The sequence below is a fragment of the Cicer arietinum genome, chromosome 4 (genome assembly GCF_000331145.2).
Source record: "Cicer arietinum cultivar CDC Frontier isolate Library 1 chromosome 4, Cicar.CDCFrontier_v2.0, whole genome shotgun sequence".
In the NCBI taxonomy this organism is placed as follows: domain Eukaryota; kingdom Viridiplantae; phylum Streptophyta; class Magnoliopsida; order Fabales; family Fabaceae; genus Cicer; species Cicer arietinum.
The window spans coordinates 55,079,789-55,100,358 of NC_021163.2; the positions used below are offsets into that span (position 1 = coordinate 55,079,789).

The 20,570-nt window shown below is 31.9% G+C and overlaps 2 protein-coding genes across 3 annotated transcripts in view; one reads left to right on the forward strand and one right to left on the reverse strand.

The window, feature by feature from the left end:
* The first annotated feature begins 816 nt into the window (after positions 1–816).
* On the forward strand, positions 817–4,838 carry LOC101508553 (alpha,alpha-trehalose-phosphate synthase [UDP-forming] 6-like). Of its 2 annotated transcripts, XM_073367225.1 has the most exons (4): positions 818–1,062; positions 1,556–3,536; positions 3,894–4,167; positions 4,421–4,838. In XM_073367225.1, exons 2-4 carry the CDS (start codon positions 1,591–1,593, stop codon positions 4,703–4,705), a joined length of 2,505 nt encoding a protein of 834 aa, XP_073223326.1. In that variant the 5' UTR covers positions 818–1,062; positions 1,556–1,590; the 3' UTR covers positions 4,706–4,838. The 2 variants fall into 2 exon arrangements, with proteins under 2 accessions (XP_004498234.1, XP_073223326.1); XM_004498177.4 differs by having other exon boundaries at positions 817–3,536.
* Positions 4,839–13,659: 8,821 nt separating this feature from the next.
* The window catches only part of LOC101509076 (probable RNA-dependent RNA polymerase 1), a 9,415-nt gene continuing 2,504 nt past the window's right edge, over positions 13,660–20,570 (reverse strand). Inside the window, exons 2-5 of the mRNA XM_004498179.4 lie at positions 19,832–20,388; positions 16,573–18,440; positions 15,629–15,779; positions 13,660–14,773 (exon numbers count right to left, since the gene is read on the reverse strand). Of these exons, the coding sequence (XP_004498236.1) occupies positions 13,943–14,773; positions 15,629–15,779; positions 16,573–18,440; positions 19,832–20,362 (3,381 nt within the window). The 5' untranslated portion in view covers positions 20,363–20,388 and the 3' untranslated portion in view covers positions 13,660–13,942. The remainder of the gene's footprint in view (positions 14,774–15,628; positions 15,780–16,572; positions 18,441–19,831; positions 20,389–20,570) is intronic.

Here is a 20,570-nt window from a genome sequence, read left to right on the forward strand (position 1 = left end):
ATTAAATACATTTTTAGTCACTACAAAGTCATGATTTTTTAATTTTAATTTTTAAAATAAAATTTATTTATATTCAATTGCTATTTTTATTTTCTAAGAACTTTTTGTTAAATACATATAAAAATTAAGAATTTGTATAGGATTAAAATTAAAATCTTATAAAAAAGTTGAAAATTTATTTTATTTTTATCATTGAAATCAAATATTTTTTTATTAGAAGTTTAATTTAATAGTTAAAACATAATTTCAAAATATTTAAGACCATAATGAGTACTTTGAGCCACATTATTTGCCTACTTTTTATCATATATATTTTTAAAGTCATTTGTTAACTTTTTTTCTATTTTGTAACAGTAGATTTATAGATTTTATTTAAAAAAAAAAAAAAAAAAAAAAAAACGAATTATGGTAGTCAAGACGGTGAAGAATATATATCGATGTTAAAGAAGGGTTTAAAACCCACCACGTGTACGGCAAAACTCTGGAACCAATGAATGTTGGAAACGTGGCACGACCAACGAGGAAGGCAGGTAATTTCAGACAAGTCTCTAAAGTGGGTCCCACAATAAACATAATCCTCGGTGACGGACTTGCCGAAGGACACAAAGGATAAGAACGAACTCAACTTAGAAATTTTAACATACATCTCACATGCATTTCCCACAATCAACCTCATAATCACAACCGTATATTTAGATTACCACAAACCTTCCTCATTCATCTAACGGTCAGGAACCCTCCTCTCTTCTTGCTTAATTAAAAAATGAAAAATGGAAAAAAATTTAGTAGTTGACCCATGAGAACAAGTAAGCTTCTAAAAAGATCACAACACTGTTGCATGCTGTTTTTGCTCAGTGGAGAGAGAGTGGAGAGTGGAGAGAGAGAGAGAGAGAGAGAGAGAGAGAGAGAGTTGGGTGGCCATTGTGATCAAGGAGAAGCCTTTTGAAACATAAATTCAAAGTCTTTCTTTTTTTCTTAGAACAAAAACCATTCACATTAAATTATTTTAATATTCTCCTCAACTGAGAAATGAAATTGGAACTCAAGTCTCAACCAAAACTGGTAATTTTCTTTCAAACTATTTGCTAATTCCATTTCTGTTCTTTAAAAAAAAAAAATATTTTTCTATTCCCTTTTTCTATTTTTAAGCTATCATCATGTTTCTGACTTACTAAGTTCAATCCATTTATTTATGATCCTAATCTCTTGTGTGTTTGTTTTTGTGATCTGAATCTGTTTCATTCCTTTTGATGTTTGCCCTTGTTGTTCATCATAGATTCACAACTTGCACTTCTTTCCATTTCATGCTTTGTAACTTCTCTTTCACTAAGTTCAGAACTAGTATTAGCTGACCCACAAATCAAAAATTAGTCTTTTTCAATTCTTCTTTGACCCTTTTGGTTGACTTTGAATTTTCATCTTGTTCTGAGTGATTATAACCTTTTTGGTTGAAAAGTTGAATGATATGTCATTGTAAATTTTTGAAAGAAGTGTATGTTTTAGTGTTAAGTTGTGGTTACTAAAATGGTTTCAAGATCTTATTCAAATCTAGTAGAGTTAGCTTCTGGTGAGGCACCATCATTTGGTTTAATGAACAGAAGAATTCCAAGGATTATGACAGTTGCTGGATTGATATCTGATGTTGTTGTTGTTGATGATGATCAAGTGGAAAGTGTTTCCTCTGATTTCTCATCATCTTCGGTTCACCGTGACCGGATCATAATAGTGGCTAATCAGCTTCCTATTAAGGCTCAAAAGAATCAAGATGGCAACAGAAATTGTTGGTCTTTTTGTTGGGATGAGAATTCACTACTTCAATTGAAAGATGGATTAGGTGATGATGATATTGAGGTTATTTATGTTGGTTGCTTAAAGGAAGATGTTAATCCAAATGAGCAAGATGAGGTTTCACAGATTCTTCTTGAGAATTTCAAGTGTGTTCCTGTTTTTCTTCCACCTGATATGTTTACAAGATACTATCATGGTTTTTGCAAACAACAATTATGGCCACTTTTTCATTATATGTTGCCTTTGTCACCGGAACTTGGTGGTAGGTTTAATAGGTCTTTGTGGCAAGCGTATGTATCTGTTAATAAGATTTTTGCTGATAGGATTATGGAAGTTATTAACCCTGAAGATGATTATGTGTGGATACATGATTATCATTTGATGGTGTTGCCAACTTTCTTGAGGAAGAGGTTTAATAGGGTGAAACTTGGATTCTTTCTTCATAGTCCGTTCCCTTCATCGGAGATTTATAAAACGTTGCCTATTAGGGAAGAGCTTTTGAGAGCTTTACTTAATTCGGATTTGATCGGGTTCCATACTTTCGATTATGCGCGGCATTTTCTCTCGTGTTGTAGTCGGATGCTAGGTCTTACGTATGAATCGAAGCGAGGCTATATTGGGCTTGAGTATTATGGTAGGACTGTTAATATCAAGATTCTTCCTGTTGGTATACACATGGGTCAGATTCAATCGGTTTTAAGGCTGCGAGAGACCGAGGAAAAAGTTTGCGAGCTTATTAGACAGTTTTCTGATCAAGGGAGGACAATGTTGCTTGGTGTAGATGACATGGATATATTTAAGGGAATAAGTTTGAAGCTTTTGGCAATGGAACAACTTCTAATTCAGCATCCAGAGTATCAAGGAAAAGTGGTATTGGTTCAGATAGCGAATCCTGCTAGGGGACGAGGGAAAGACGTGAAAGAAATGCAAGATGAGACGAAGGCGACGGTGAAACGGATCAATGAAACGTTCGGAAAACCAGGGTATGATCCTGTTATTCTGATTGAGGAGGCACTGAAGTTTTATGAGAGAGTTGCTTACTATGTTGTTGCCGAGTGTTGTTTAGTCACCGCGGTAAGAGATGGAATGAATCTCATACCGTACGAATACATAGTTGGTCGTCAAGGAAATGAAACATTGGATAAAGTTTTGGGGATAGGTTCCTTCCCTAAAAAGAAAAGCATGTTAGTTGTGTCCGAGTTCATTGGATGTTCACCGTCTCTAAGTGGAGCAATCCGAGTGAACCCATGGAATGTTGATGCTGTGGCGGATGCAATGGACTCGGCTTTGGGAATGGCTGATTCGGAAAAACAGCTAAGACATGAAAAGCATTATAGATATGTTAGTACTCATGATGTCGGGTATTGGGCTCGTAGCTTCTTACAGGATTTGGAAAGGGCTTGTAGTGATCATGTACGGCGAAGATGGTGGGGAATCGGGTTTGGATTGAGTTTTAAAGTTGTTGCACTTGATCCAAACTTTAGGAAGCTCTCAATGGATCATATAGTTTCGGCGTACAAGCGGACAACAAGTAGAGCCATCCTTCTCGACTATGATGGTACATTAATGCCTCAAGTTTCCATTGATAAGAGCCCAACAGGTAAATCCATTGAAAGTCTTAATAGCTTGTGTAGAGATAAGAACAACGTCGTGTTTCTTGTTAGTGCCAGAAGCCGAAAGACGCTTTCCGAATGGTTTTCTCCTTGTGAAAATATGGGAATTGCAGCTGAGCATGGTTACTTTCTAAGGTAAGATTTAAAAACTATTGTTTTAAAAACCTAATTGGAGATCATATTGATGATATATCTGATTCATGGTTCAATCAGTTCAACCACGCCTGAACCGGATGACAAATAACAAAATATGAAAAAGGTAAAAAATGTAAATAAAATATGCAAATAATGAAAACAAGTTGAACCAACCACAGTTCAATCTGGTTCAACTAGACTGCACTATAACCAGAATCAAACCAACTAACAAACCGATCGGTTTCCAATTTGACCAGTTGAAGCGACCAGTTAGATTTGGTTTTTAAAACATTGCTTATAAATCATTAGGTCATGTAATGGCTAACATTGCTTTTTATGTGATGCGTGTGGTTTCAGAATGAAGCGAGACGACGAATGGGAAACTTGTGTTCCTGCAACAGATTGCAGTTGGAAACAAATTGCAGAGCCGGTAATGAAACTTTATACCGAAACAACTGATGGATCAACAATTGAAGATAAGGAAACTGCACTTGTTTGGTGGTATGAAGATGCAGATCCAGATTTTGGATCATGCCAAGCTAAGGAACTTCTTGATCATCTTGAGAGTGTGCTTGCAAATGAACCAGTTACTGTTAAAAGTGGTCAGAATTATGTAGAGGTTAAACCACAGGTGTGTATAACATTCTAAAGATGGTTTTTAGTAGTAGATTCAATCTATATATACTAGATGTTGATTTTAGTAGCAGCATCATCAGTGAATTTGACATTCAATTTTTTAGAGATTATTTTATAGAGAATTATTTTAGGAAAGTAGAAGCTATTTTTTTTGTTTACTATGATGAAAATTACATTTACTTTTTAAAGTAGAAGCTATTCAAAGTAGTTTCGTAATTTAAGCTGATTTAATTTTTGTTTACATGCAGGGTGTGAGCAAGGGATTAGTGGCGAAACGCCTACTTTCATCAATGCAAGAAAAGGGAAAGTCACCTGATTTTGTTTTATGTATAGGAGATGACAGGTCGGACGAAGATATGTTCGAGGTAATCACGAGTTCGATGCACGGTCCAATAGCACCGAAGGCTGAAGTGTTCGCTTGCACCGTTTGTCGGAAACCGAGTAAGGCTAAGTACTATCTAGATGATACTGCTGAAATTGTGAGATTGATTCAAGGATTAGCTTGTGTTTCAGATAAAAAAGTTTTATGCTAAGGTAAGAGAAAGTTAGTGATTAATATTATGCTTGCTTTTCATACATTTGATGTTCCATTATAAGTATGGAAGTTGTTACTGAGATAACTTGTAAATATATATTTGGTTTTCAGTTATAAGTTTCTGTTGTGAAGTGAGTGACTTGTTGCAATCTGTTATATAGACTTTATAAAAAATTTGAAACCTGTTAGCTCTATCTATAGTAATGATTGTATCATTCATAAAAATTAATAACTAGATGAATATGACAAACATACACCTTATTTATACATTGTTTTACCACACCTAAATCCCAATTTGGAGAGATGAAAAATAAATCCACCTCCAACACGAAATCAACAAAAGTTCCACCTCTAGGATGTCGTCGTTTTGTTATGATACCAAATTAATTGTGTGCATATTTCTCCTTCTAGTTCTAGAATTGGAACTTCGAATTATGCACCTTTGCATTCTCACAATTCTAAATAAAATTATTTATAAATAATGGTTATAAATAAAAGTTTATTTACTTATTCCATCTATTTTATTTTATTTTATGTTTCTAATTTGAATTGTGCATAATTTTTTAGTAAGTGAATTGTTATTTTATTTTTAATGATGAAATAAATTTTATTTAATAAAATACTTTTATTTAATAAAAGATTTTATAAATTAAATATATTAATTTTTATTGTTCAAATAATTTCTTATAGAAAGGAACAATGGTATAGTACATAATATCATTTATTTTATTTTTAAAATTTTCAGATTTGAATCTTCTAATAGTATTTCCAAAATACTTGGTCTATCGTACGGTGACATACATTAATTGTCTAACTAAATATACAGTTGTAATTATAATTTATATTAGTTAAATGTTAAAATACAGATTATTGAATGTGATGTGACCAGTTATTAAATTTTGGGACTCGCTAATATATCCTTATGACACATGTTAGGAATTCCTCAAGTATATTAATCTTAAAAGAAAGAAAATAAATTAAATTTTTCGGAAACTGAATACACAGTTTAAAATAATTTCTACTTTTAATACTTTAAAATATACCCCTTAAGTCATAGGTTATCATGTGGCTTAAAATTTTCCGTTCAACGGCATCCTCTAGGAAGAAAATTAACAAGATCAGACCTAACTTATTCTTCAAGAAATTATAGTAAGTTAGCCGTGATGATATGATATTCATTAAAATTGATATGATACCCACTAAAATATGGACAATCTCACACGTGTCATCCAAATTTATAAATAAAGAAGTGTATATCGAATATTTTTTAAGAATGTGTGTGTACTTGTCATGGATAAAAATTCATGCAATCATCTCAAAATTGGATTATTGCGACACTTTTCTAAAATGATACTCTAACATTATCCAGTTGTGACTTCAACATGTTCTTCACGGCGTTCCAACTCTTACATAATTCTCGTTTACTATCTTGGAACATATTTTTTAATATCTAATGAATTGATTCGACTCGTTGGTTGTTGTGTTTCGTAAAAGCATAACACGATTCGTCCAAGTCATAACAAACTTTTTTTTTTTTAAATGAGTTGAACCATGTATCTTTAACATAGTGTACATAGATGATAATATCAAAGTGTTAAAAATATCGTTGGTAATCCATCGTACTAGGAGAATAGACAATCTTATACCACAAATTTATTACTAATTTTTGTCTTTCCTTCAACACATATTTCTTGCATTTGACTTCAATATTTTTGTTAATGTGAAAGTGACATAACAAATTCATCACTAATATAAATACTACCTCAATTGCATTTATTATGGGAATGTCTCTTTCAATCAAAATCACTTTTGAAATTAAGCTATATTTTCAATAATAAAGTTTTTAACTTCTGTAATGTCCAACTATAGTTATCTTACTTCTCATATTCCAAATAAGCAAATGCTACAAAATATGTTAACTCTATTGAGGCGACACCTATTATTTCAAGCAATGATACCATGTATTTGTTAGTTTTGTATGTACTATCTATGATCAGTACATTAGGAAAAAAATTCAACAACATGGTCGAATTATAATGAATCCAAAAAATATCTCTAACAACATCTGAGTCTTCATATCTTCTATACCAGCACACATATTTCTCATCTTCTATTAACTTCAATAATTGTTGCATTTCAGTTCTAAGAAATTTCAAATTAGATCAATACACACTTCTTTGTTTATAAATTTGGGTGACACATGTGAGATTGTTCATGTTTCAGTCTTTTAATGCACTCAATATAGGTCTCACTACAAGTCGGTATTTTGTCATGTCATTGATAAATTTTTGGTCATCTTCAGTGAAATGTTCCAAATATGTATGATCTTTTAAAATATCTACTAACTGATGATTGTGAAATCCACAACGAACAATAACTATCTATTTATCACCAACTTTCAATGGTACCACTCTTAGCTTAAATAGACATTTATGCATTTTAAAAGCTATTACTGCTGATGAATTTGGTTTTTTCATGTACCATCTAGTATTTTCACATCAATTTTGAACTCCTTCCTCTTTGTCTCGTTTCACTATTTGATCTTATAATAACAATAATGATCACATTTTGTTTTCCATTGTATTTCCCCAATGCAACAAACTGTCACGTGTAGAAATATCTGCAATAATGCATATTAAAAATAATATTAGTTGTATTCTATATAATAGCAAAAATAAATCTCATTTTATATTAAAAATTTACCTAATCGATAAAGAATGTATCATTATAATTTGTTGGCAAATTTGATACATTAAACATATCAAATTCAACGTCATTCATTCTTAAAAAAAATATATAATTAAATTAATATTCGGTATATATTATATATCAGTTATTTTTTATAACTAAATAATCGATATATAATTTAAATACCGATTATTTGGAAAATTAAAACATTCAAGATACTATTCTATATACTAATTATTTATCAAAATTAAAATATTTAATACATTCATTTTCTTTATCAAATTTTTTTTCATTTTTAATTATACAAATCATATATTTTAATAACAAAATAGTCGATATCTATAGTTAGATTTTGAGTATTTTAGTTTTTAAAATCTCTTATACATATTTTTGTACTCAGTTTTCACTTTATTTAATATTCCAAATTTTTCAACTTTTCAGAGAAGATTTTTATTTTTTATTTGTTTTTTGTTGATTGTGTCAAACGACAGGGACAAAAATAGAATTTAAAAAGTAAATAAGGATGCAAAGCATAGATGTAAAGGGGTAAGTAGATTACTTTGATCACAGCAGCTTTTAGGTCTTTGTGCTAACTATGTATCCCTTTTTTGGACTTATTTTATATTATACACTATAGGCAAAAAAGAATGGATAAATAGCGATTTTGTTTTTTATATTCTCCCTTGTCTTAGGCAAATTTGAAGACGTGTGTAAATATTTTTCACTATGGAATGACCAATTGATGTATTTACGAAACTCAAACTAACTAGTATGCCTCTACTATTATGTAAGTATTTTGTTTGTTGTGTTCAAAGTTGTAAAAAAACAAAAATTAAGTGATTAATGAGATTTTGGTATAAGCAAATCATTTGAAATTCAAATTTTATATAGAAAAATTATACCATCAAATTGTATCAAATTTTTTAAATTGTATCAAATTTTTTAAATTGTATCAAATTTTTAAAATTTTAATTAATAAATTAAATATAATATTTTATTATATATTAAAATTTTAGATTGTAAATTTATAAACGTAAACACTTACAAAAATTTGCAAATACAACTACAAAAGGAGGAGGACTTGAACTGAAAAGTTTATGAGAGACATAGCTGTAGATGTAACATATTGATTTGATTCGTAAATTTGGAGAGGAAAAAAAAAATAACTAAAAAGATAGTCACTTTCATTAAGTTTTTACAATTTTACTCACAAAATTAAAACTAAGTTGATAAATAACATGTTGATTTGATTCAGTTTAATTTTTTGACATTAATAAAAATTAAGATATTTATTTTAAAAATTTAAACTTTTCTTTTCCAAACATTAGATTTTTTATACTATAAAACAATTACGTAAACTTTTTGAACGATAGAGGAGTATATAAATTACAATGAGAAAAATATATAAAAGATTAAAAAATACACACTACAAGAAAAACAATTGGTTTGCGGTAGTTGCAAGGGACACCTACGACGGTTATAACCGCCTCCAAAAGATGATTGTGACGGTTCTGCAATAGTCGCAGATTTGTGGGTCGTGAGCCTATTTGCGACGGTTCCAAAAACTGTTGTTCCAACTGTCGGCAAAGTTTGCAACGGTTCCTAACCGCCTCTACATGCAATTTGCAGCATTAGAACTGTCACTAAACACACTCAAATTTTAAAAAAATTACGACAGTTATCAACCGTGGCTATATTTTTTTTGAGGCAGTTTGAACCGTCGCAAACTTAATAATTTAAAAAAAAAATAGGATACAATTTTTTCCTATTTTTTATTAATTAAAATAAAAAATATTCATAAATATCATCCACATAATTCAAATACATAATTATATAACTATTGTACCTAAATCCAATTTATGTAATTTTTTCAAAAGAAATAACACCAATTCATACATTGAAGTTAACTGAAATAATAAATAAAGTAGTTTAAATATTCAAAACATTAGTGGAGTGGCTAAACGTACAAAACAACTCTATCAAACATAGAAGTTCATCCAAATATCTAAATAGTCCCTAATGATGTTGTTCTACGATCACCAGGTTGATAGCTAAACTCATATGAACATCTGCAATCTATTGGCTATTCTATGTTTGTTGTCTGAAAGAAAAAAAAGTATATATTAACCTCAATGAATATTGATAAATATTGTCAAATACTAATTAACTGAATTTCTTATATAGCTAGAAGCAAACATTACACAATTGATATTTTTAACCAAAGACAAACAGTTCTCACATGATTTTTTAAATAGGTTTTTTATGAAAACAATTTTACCTGTTTTTCTCAAGAATTTTGCATTTGCTACAAGAAAGTAATTTGCTCATTCAACATATCAACTTCATAATCCCTTTTCTTAAGCCTATCGATTTTAGCTTGCATTTTCTCCATCTTCTCATTAGCTTCGGAGGAAGACATTGATCTTACAGAGTGAGAAGTAGATGTAGTAATTTGAGGTGGTGTTATTCCAAGTCTCATACAACGAACATATCTAAGATGTTCTTTTCCAAACACACTAACAAATGCTTCATTTGAAGAAGGAGTCTTCCCAATTTCAGCTTGCAATTGTTCATGCGTAAATAGATGAAACAAACTAAATTCCTCTTTGTAACATAAATGTCTAACTTTGCAACTCACTATTACCAACCAAATAAGCAATTTTATAGGTTTACAACTCACTATTACCAAAACTAACAGTTGCATCTTTGATTTATAAAGTGGTCAATAAGAAATAGTTACAATCACATAAAACTTCTATTATTTATACTTACATATTTTTCCTTGGCCTCGTCATTGACAAATGACCCATCAGACTTTTTATGACAAATTGAATACATTTCACCCTTACTGTATTTAAGATAAAGTATATAATGTTTAAAAACATAATACATTCACGTAAAAGTAAGTCTATTGTAAAGGCAAAAATGTTGAGACAAAATCTCAATTTAATGTTTTGATGAAAACAAACAAAAAGTTAATTAAGAATTCTAATTATGATTCTAAGTGTTTTGATATTTAACATGTGTTTTTGAGTATGTTAAAACAAGATAGGTATCAAACATCACAAATCAGATCAAAGAAAGCAGTTCTGGAAAACGAAGATTGATTCTGGAAAACGAAGATTGATCTTAAAGCTATTCAGGAAAACAAAGATTGATCTTGACCTTCTGCTGAGAAACGAAGAACAATCTTCATTTATGGCATAAACAAGGATAATCAGTTTCCTTGTAAAAAGATCAATCCTGGAAACATCATTCATCTTATATTCTCATATAGAATCAACAAAAGATCAATTCAAGTCACATTTGTTCCAGAATTTGAAGAATCAAAGGCATGCTTCAATAAAGGCATATCACAAAGATCATTCTTCTTATAAAGCAAATGCAAGTACAAGACTACAAGTAGTAAAGTACACTACTGATTTGAACTATCCTAAAGCCTGCACACATAACTGAAAAGCATGTACTCAAGGCTGACATACTGGCACAAATCATAGAGTACAATGCTAGTTCATCACAAACCAAAAGATCAATCCTGGATCGATCTTTTGATGCAGCTAATGAATCTTGTTTTTGGCAGAATTTATCCAACAGCTTTTTCATGACAGTTGGCCCTATTTCAACGACCATATGAGCTGTCCCAAGCCTTCTTGAAGTCTATAAATGCAGCTTCAAGATGAAGAACAAAACACAACTCAAAGTACCAAGTAAAGATCAATCATTTCAATCATACTCAAGCATCTCAATATCATTCTTAAAGCTTGTTGTTTTTAATCTTTGTGTTGTGTTAGAATCAATCACAACTGAGTTCTATTTACATAATCTATTTCTCAAACAAGAGTTGAGCAATACTAAGATTCTAATACTCTTAAAATCATCACTTTGTAACTCAAGGCTATTTTTGATAACATAGCTTGAGTAGTGTGTAAAAATCCTTTTAGGTTCTAAAAGGTATCTTGCAAAATCCTTTCTGAAATAGTGTAAGGTAAACCTGTGAAAAATTCTTTCTAGGTAGAAAGGTAGAAACCATGTAAAGATCAAGATTGATCCATGAAAACCAAGAACGATCTTGGTTTGAACACTTAGTGAAAAATCTCACGGTGTGAGGACTGGACGTAACCCGGATTGGGTGAACCAAGATATATCCTTGTGTGATCTCTCTATCTCTATCTCTATTTATTTTATGCATTACAATCAAAGTTTATATTGATAACATTGGTATTGCTGTTTTTTACTAACCAAGATCAATCTTCGTTATAACCAAGATCAATCTTGAGTTGAATTTTCAGTTTTAAACAGAAATATTTTAAAAGGGGCAATTATAATTCAAACCTCCATTCCTTATAATTGACATTGTTTACTTCAAAAAACTGTAAAAACTATGTCTAACGTAAAAATGAAATGTAGAGGACAAAAACTACAAATTTTAAGTGAGAATCAATTCTAAAGACATAATCAAATGTAATCTAACATATCCAAACATGTCAAAATCAATTTTATAACTCTAGATTCAACTTTTCTTCATCCAAAAGTGAAACGAGACATACATTTACATCTTATAGCAAAGAAACCGAAACAACATAAAGCAGAGAGAGAGAGACCGTTAGCTTTGAAGATACGGAAGATTCAAGTGTGTTATAAAATCATACAAAGTGTTATAAAATTCATAAGAACAGAAACAACAATGGTTCCAGTAATTCCTACCCAAGTTCAAAAATTCAATTGTGGCAAGTGGTATTGAATGGACACACCTGCAAGGCAAATTATAAAAAAAGAACTTAGCACTCGAAGTGCACATTAAGACTTTTTTTATGAAATTATGTGATGCTATTAAACCATTATTATTATTGATACCCCCAAAATGCTATAGCGGTGTAGCAGGTAGTGGTATGACCGCTACGTCGAAGTTGAGGAAAACAATTCAAATGCTTTATTCCATACACATATAATGGCTTAAAATAGAATAATGCACAAAATTAAACACATATTCATAACTAATCATCAAAGTTCATTGATACAAATATTCAAACATAATATTAAGCAAAATAACATGAATTGTTGGTGCAGAAATTGAAAAGCAGAAAGAATGGTTGCAGAGAAGAGCAAAATAACTTAGGATTAGCATAAGCACTAGCACACTCACAAAACTAAACTAATTGAAAACAACCCAAGTTTTAAGAAACACCAAAATTTAGTATAACCTATATTCAAGCATAAGCTATGAACCTAATATACCAAAAACAACAGTGATCTTCCCCCAAATGTATATAACCCCCAGGATGTATTTCATCATCCCTTGAAAAGTTCATTCATAGCATCTAAATCACTAATGAGCACACACATGATTATTACAATCCAAGCTATTATAACACAAAGAATGAGTTATTAGTTTTCGTCAAAGATCGAAGTGAGAAGCGGTGTCATCGGAGTTATCAGGTTTCGTTTTTCACTTTTAGCAATTTGAGAAATTGATAGATTACCTTTGCAAGAGATGATTTTGTTTCCAAGATGATAAATCACCTTCTTTGACAGAGGTGATTTCGTTTTTCTTCAAAGTTGGATTCATTTTCTTCAGTGTTGACAGAGGTTGAGAGATTTGGGAGTTTTCAGAAAATTTAGGGTTGAGAAAGGAACACGCGCGGGGTTGAGAAAGGATTACACGAGGGAGTGAAAATGAGAGTACAAAATTTTAAAAAAATGAAACGCATGGTTTATGCTTTAAACAGCGGCAGCAGTTGATAAAAATCGCCCCAGGAATCGTCGCAAAATGGTGGTGAGGATGGAAATAAAATGCCTGTGTGTGCTTTAAACGGTGGCGGCGGTTGACAAAAACCGTTCTACGAACTATCGCAAAGTGAAGTGGTGGTGAAGGCGGTTATTTCAGAACCGTCGCAAGCCAAGTGTTGCAAAATTGAAAAATTCTTGTAGTAACATAAATACAACATATATTTAAAATAACATTACTAATATAGATTTTAGTCATATATCGATAGTCGATTTTAAATAAAGTAAAATCATACTCCAAATTAATAAATATTGAATTTATTTGATTTGATTCAATTTGAAAATAATAATATACAAAAATCAATTTAATTGATTTTAAATAAATTTTTGAGTTTATCAAATAATGAGTTTAATATTTATATCTCCATATAAAACTCAACACAAAAACAATTGAAATTTAAGTCGAAAGATTTACAATAATTTTTTTATTCGGAACAGATGTATTAAAACAATAACAAAAGAAATACTAAATCTATGCCATTATAAAATAGAATGCTTTGAATAACACAATCCATTCACTCCCTATCAATTAATCTCTCCCAAAGAAGAAAATAAGTAAATAGAGAAATCAAGTGAATAATACCACTAATGAGTATTCATCATATTTACAATCAAAATAAGAAGATAGATAAAACCCCATATATAATATATCTAATGAGTTTGCATCATACTTAGAAATGATATAAAAACCCCAACTCAACATTATATATGATATTACCATATAAATATTTACATGCAAAGTCAATAAGTATAAGCAGAGTTGTCAATCTAGACGCAATCTACGACTGAAACTTTGTTCTAAGCTAACAGCATGCATCCTCATCCTGGCTTTCTCCTTCTTGATTTGAACAAGTAAATGGTAAACACACCATGGAAAGCTTAAGAAATGGTCTCTCTTCATACCTTCATTGTATGAACCCCAATAACTATGATGGTAAGTAACATAGTACCAAGCAGAAGCTTTTGCATACGCATCAACGCTACCAGAATCTACACCGGTAGCGTCGTCATTAAACCAACTTCTTGCCTCTTTCCTAAGGGACCTTACAGCCATATTAATCGCATCCCCATCCCTTCTTTTGTTGAAAGATTTCGACATTCTCATAATATTCCCACTGAGGATTTCGGATTCATTTTTGATACCATAGTAGTCCATCAGATTTCCCAACTTGTAGTCATAGTTGGTCTTGTGATAGAAGGCATCGTCGACGTAATCCATAAAGCCGTCAAATTCCATGTCGGGATCATACGACTTTTTAGCCACTTCAAGTGTGAAGGATGTAATAGAGCCATCCCTTGATGGAATTCCTTGAATTTCTCTGAAGAGTTTTCCTATTACATTATTTGATTTGTAGGTGGTTTTATCAGGCTTCTCCATGAAATCTGGATATTCTTTGGCAAAAAGATGAGGAGGTATAACTGCTGGGATACCAGTTTTTGGAAAGTCGACTGCTATAGAGAATAGCTTTGCAAGTTCAATACATGGCTCAGCCTTTGCTTTAGCAGGTTCTTTATCTGCAAAGACAATGTGTGCATTGGCAATTATTCCAAGACTGTCATTGAGTATGTAATTGGTAAAATACTCCTCCACCTCCTGCACCATTAAACCATGTTATCAACATTTATTAGATTACACGTTGAAGGAAAAAATGGATCTATATCCATATGGCTTGCATGAGTCAAACAATACTAACTATTAAGATTACTGCACAGACCTAACAAGAAGCAAGGATTACTGCATAGGCCAAAATAGCAAGTAGTCTTACCCAATCACAGCTACCTAATAAGCCCCACGAAATCTCCCTAGGGAGGCTTGCCCATCAAGGGATATTTTTAGTGGCTTCAAGAGGAATTGAACCCACATATATGAGAAAGAAGAGAGCTCAATTTCAGACCCTTGATCACTTAGGCAAAGCCAAACAACAACAATCAAGCCTTATCCCACTAAGAAGGGTCGACTATATAAATCAAACGACACCGTAATGTTCTGTCATATATCATATATCTACCCAACATATTAATCTTCAGGTCATTTTTAATAGTTTCTCTTTCCATTTTTTCTGGTCTTCCTCTACATCTAGCGATTTGACTACCGTCCATCTGATCTACTCTACTTACTACATAATAATCTAAAGGTCTCCTCTCCACATACCCCAAACCACTTAAGCCGAGTTTCCACTATCTTTTCTACAAAAGGTGATACCCCAACTATTTCCGACTTTTGTAATTCAGATTAAAATTAAAATACATAAAAGTTTAAATTAATCTACAAATAGGATTGAATAGCTCAAAAAATTCTAAATGAAGCTTAAGAAGTTGAAAATATATTTACTTTACAGGTTTTTAAAAAATTAAATAATGTAGTAATTATAGTTATAAATATAAGTTGAAAAGGGGTAAAATTTTGGATAAAGTTGTCCGTGCTTTATCAATAAAAAAAGAACAATACCTCAATCTCCACATCATGATACAATACAATAGGTTGGACAGAAGCATACTCCATTGGTTCAGTTGTTTCAGGTGGAATCAATTCAGGATCCCAACAAACAAAGTAGATGTCACCGTCTAAGTCGCTTCCCGAACATTCATTTGGATGTGGCCTGGTATTAGAAATCAGTTATTGGTGTCAACAAACAGTTTTAAAAGAAAACAGACGACAGTATAAAGAAGCAACATCTCAATTTCCACGTTCGAAAATAACATTCTAAATAACAAACATATAACTTCCAAATATTCAAAACCTACTCCTCTGAATGAGTTCTCATACACAGGTAACAAATTTTGCAAAACAAGTATATTTAAGGATGGAAACTTTTTGAAGTTTTTATCAATTATGTTTAGTTTTTAAGATGTATATGCGACTTGAAACTCAACTGCTTAAGTAACATGACTAAAAGAAGTGAAGATGAGCAAGATAGGAGTTTTAGAAGAACATATTAGAAGGTTTTCCTTGAAGAAATTTTGTAATAAAACCATAGAAATATATCTTTACAATATAACATTTAGAATATAGAAAACAGTTCATTCTTTGAATAAAGGAAAAAAAACTTAAACATTAAATCATTGAGGATTTAGATGAAGCAGAAAAAGAAGCCACCATCTATGGTAAAATAGCAATGTTCCACGAGAAAATAGAATTGACACCTTGTAAAGTAAAACGAAGAAAAATAAGCAGCAAATTCTAAGTATTGAATTGGATGTATTCTTTTGTAAGTATCAGCAACATATTTACTAAAGAAATATAGTATTTAGTTCTCTAATCATTTCTCACCAAGTTCATTAACTCAAATTTTAAAATGATTTTTTATTACACGCAATATTTAAATAATATGACCCTATAAAAAAAGTGTTCCATTGATCATGCATAACGGTTGAGATATTTAATATATATACCTGTGGCCTTTTTGAGGGAAAACAACACAATCCACCATGTGGTGCAAGGCCGGCACATCGACGGCCTTCAAAACACGCACATCGCCAGGGTGCAAGCAGGGGTTTTTCGCTACTACTACCTTACCTGTAACCACAAGAGAATTTGCCGAACCATAAGAAAGACTGCTGATCCTATTGTTAGAATATTGAACAAAAACTTCACCATATTCTAGGGTTCTAGTTTCATCTAGAACTCCCATCATTGCTCTTCCTTTTGGAATAAATATCCTAGTTTTCTGTCGCAATTCCAACAGTTTCGATGCCCTAAATGTCTGCAGCATCATGGAAAGAAATGGTTCAACATTAGGCTTGTAACCACAAAAAAGCATCTCCTTCAAAATATTGGTGATCTCCCCAGTAGACATCAAGTCCAAAACCTCCTGTGCCTTCAATGAATTTGTTAGTATAGTGTTCAGTTGATTAACAGCTTCTTTTTGTTTTTTCTCAAATACACTGTCCTCAACTTTCAGAGTGGATAAGAGAGTAATCAACTGTCGATTCAGATAACATGGTTGATACTTACTACACGCCAAAACATCCAATTTTGTGTTATCGGAATCATACTTGTACATGCTTTTCCTCAGTGACAACTTCACTGATGAGGTTGGATCAACGGCCACAACTCCTTTGTACCCTCCATACCGAATCTGAAATGCTGATGGTGTAGAATCATAACCACACTTTTTAGCCACTCTTCTAGCAAATTCAAGAGATATTTTCCCGATTCCATCTGAGAAGACATATTCGATTGTATCATGTTTAACCTGCGCGTCGGGAATAATCTCAATTTCGTTCCTGTTGACACTTAGAGTTTCGGTAGACGAACCAAAAGACTGTCCCAGCCTAGCAGCATATTTAGCCACATTTCTTATCTGGCTAAAATCTCCCATCCATGCTCTTATGAATTGGGCGGTAAGTCCTGTTGCCGTAGGAGCAAACATCCATAGTGAGTTTTCACGCAACTGACTTGACGAAAATGCAAGAAATTCAAACTTCTTATCGCCAATAACTATGCCATTTCTAAGGATGGAAAGAATTCTATTATATACCTCAGTTCTCACACCCACAGAAATACGAGAAGATAAATCTGTTGAATACAGTTTATCCAACTCCTCGTCAACAAACGAAACACGTAAAAAATTGTCAATGTGTTCATGGAAATGGCGGACGACACGATTGGAAACATTAATCTCTGGACCACAAAAGTATACTTTGCAAGGTGTTATCTGAACCCGGCGAACATATACCAATCCGTTATCCAAAGATATGGAAGGTGATTGCAGCGGATAATTTGAATTAAGGTACATTCTGTACTGATCTTTCAGCCACCTTGCGGGTTCATAACAAAAATCCTTTGAATAATACATCTTTTCTAAAGCATGCTCGATAAAGTCAACATTTATTCTAAGTGGATCAACTAGACAATAGAAAGCATTATCGAGTTCAGAACCTGAAAGACACCCGTGCTGAACCAATGAATTAACTTTAAACAAGATATCAAATGGAATATAAATGCCTTGAGGAGGAGCAACAATGGGGACAACATCCAGATTGTGAGAAAAAGGCGATCCACTCTCCAAAGTGTATTGACCCTCATTTTCCTGGTAATGAACAAAGTATTCCCTGATATTCGGAAAATCTCTGTCACAAGGAAGCTCAAGACATATAGCAGAAGACTGCCCTATACAATTGAAAGGAGTGAAATCTACTGCTCGGATCCATTGATCATCAGGAGATTCTTTAAAATAGTTCTTCAAAGGATCTTCATATACATTTGTTGAAGTTGAAGTGGGAACATAAAGCTCAAAAATCCGAGGTGCACCAATTAACTACGAGCAGAAGAGACCAAAAAATGGCTTTAAGTAATACTAATACATACTTCAGTAAACATTAAATTGCATAAAACTATTAATCCAGCAACAAAAAAATCTATCCTGCACTGTTATGGAAGAAATCATATGAAATTTGCGGAAGAAATGATATTGAATGAAAATTTTCTCAACATGACATGAAAGGCAACAAAGAAAGTAGAAGTTGATGGCTTCAAAATTAGGATATGATAACCAAAGCGTATAAAATAAGAGAACTGATATTTTGACACACATTTGACAACAATTTGAATGATTAACACAATTTATATATGTTGTCAATTACATTTAGTGGATAGTTATGAATATAATAAGGTGTCGCTACTTATTAACCATCCATAATACTTGTGTTTACTTATTGATGGTTTTATAAGTTGTGATACATTGTTATATTCATTAACCATCTACTAAATGTAATTAACTGTTCATTTGAACTGCGTTAACCATGCATATTGTTGTCAAAATAACACAACTCATAAAATAAAATTGCCAAACATACTTTCTTAAAGTAAAAACATGCGAGACAAAAAATTCAAATTGATTGGAAGATAGAAGTATCGCACGCACAAACCTAGTTTTAATTATGTAAATTACTAGTTCACCGGAAAAGTAGCAGCAACAATTACATTCCTCTACATCTTACTATCAGTCTAGCTGTATTATGTATAATATAACAAACACATTGTTTCAAGAATAGCTATATATGTACCATAAACCAATTTCTCAAGTTTACTAAACTTATATTTTAATTGCACAACCAAATTCAGAATATTGAAATTACTTTCTTCATCTGAACTTACCTTGAGCTCCAAACAAAAATAATATTATGTCATATTAATACTCCATATACCAACAATGTTTAAAAAAATCAAAACAGTTTCCCAAAGGTAAAACTAATCAAAGTTGTGGCAATGGAGACAACATACATAAAAAATATTAGTTCCTGAAAAAGTTAGATGACAACTAAAAGCACTCCAAAATCAGATAAATCAACAATTATGAAAAAATCCACCATGGTACTACATTTGAAGCACAAAAGAGACATATCATGCATTAAATGTAATAAAACAAGCATTAAATGAAAAAAAAATTAAAATAAAAAGGAAAAGCAAATTGCACATGATGTCGGGGATTTCATTCATCATTATCTTATAATTATCTCATGCAAAAGTACTTTAATTTTCCTCAATTAAAATCCATGAACATGTGATTCCTACATTTCCCCAATTAATCATATGCTCTTTGAGATCCCCGACTTTCTAGATTTCTCACCAGTCACCACCCTAACGACGAAGTATTCAATGAAAATGAAGTACACACTTTAATAAAAAGTTGAGTTTAACATTAACAACCTGAATCAGGAGATACTTTGCAGTTTTACCCCATGGTTGATACTGCTCAATCTTCCAAATGTTCTCATATGAAAGATCAAATTTGAACTTCTTATTGTCATGGCACATACAGAATCGCCACTTTCTCATTCCAGCACTTAAATCTACACTAACATCCCTCTTTCTCCACAAAATAGAGAATCTTTCCTTTGAGATCTGACAGCCAAAATACAGTGTCACATCATCCAAACTCTCCAAATATGTCCTCGGATTTGGAACGATATCTCTTACCATTTCCCGAATTTTTAAATACGAGTTCCCGTACCGCAACATTGTCGAACTTCTGTTATGTAAGGACAACATATGAGTAGCTTGATTTGCAGTATTGAATTGAATAATTGCATATGCTCTTTGAACCCGGGCTTTGCCTTCTCTTATCTTAATAGCAACCACAGATCCTTCACCAGTAAAACGCTCTACAAATCTCTTTACATCGGGCACAACCACAGAAGTAGGGAATCCATACAACTCAATTGTTTTACTTTTACCCATCCTCAATCGAAACTCTTTCAACTTTCCTGAATAGGATAGGAGAAGAAAAAAATTAAAAATAAATGCTAAAAATGACTACTGTTATACCACTACAGAAAGTTAAAGATGTCAATCTAAATTTACATTTTACAAGCACAATCAATGATTTTCTATGGTCAAAGCATTGAAAGTTTATACTCACCAGAGCATAAAAGCATTTGAACTCTTT

Coding starts and splice junctions, on each gene's coding strand:
- LOC101508553 (XM_004498177.4), top strand. CDS start 1,525: ATGGTTTCAAGATCTTATTCAAATCTAGTAGAGTTAGCTTCTGGTGAG. Junction 3,537..3,893: donor GAGCATGGTTACTTTCTAAG/GTAAGATTTAAA, acceptor GTGTGGTTTCAG/AATGAAGCGAGACGACGAAT. Junction 4,168..4,420: donor ATGTAGAGGTTAAACCACAG/GTGTGTATAACA, acceptor GTTTACATGCAG/GGTGTGAGCAAGGGATTAGT.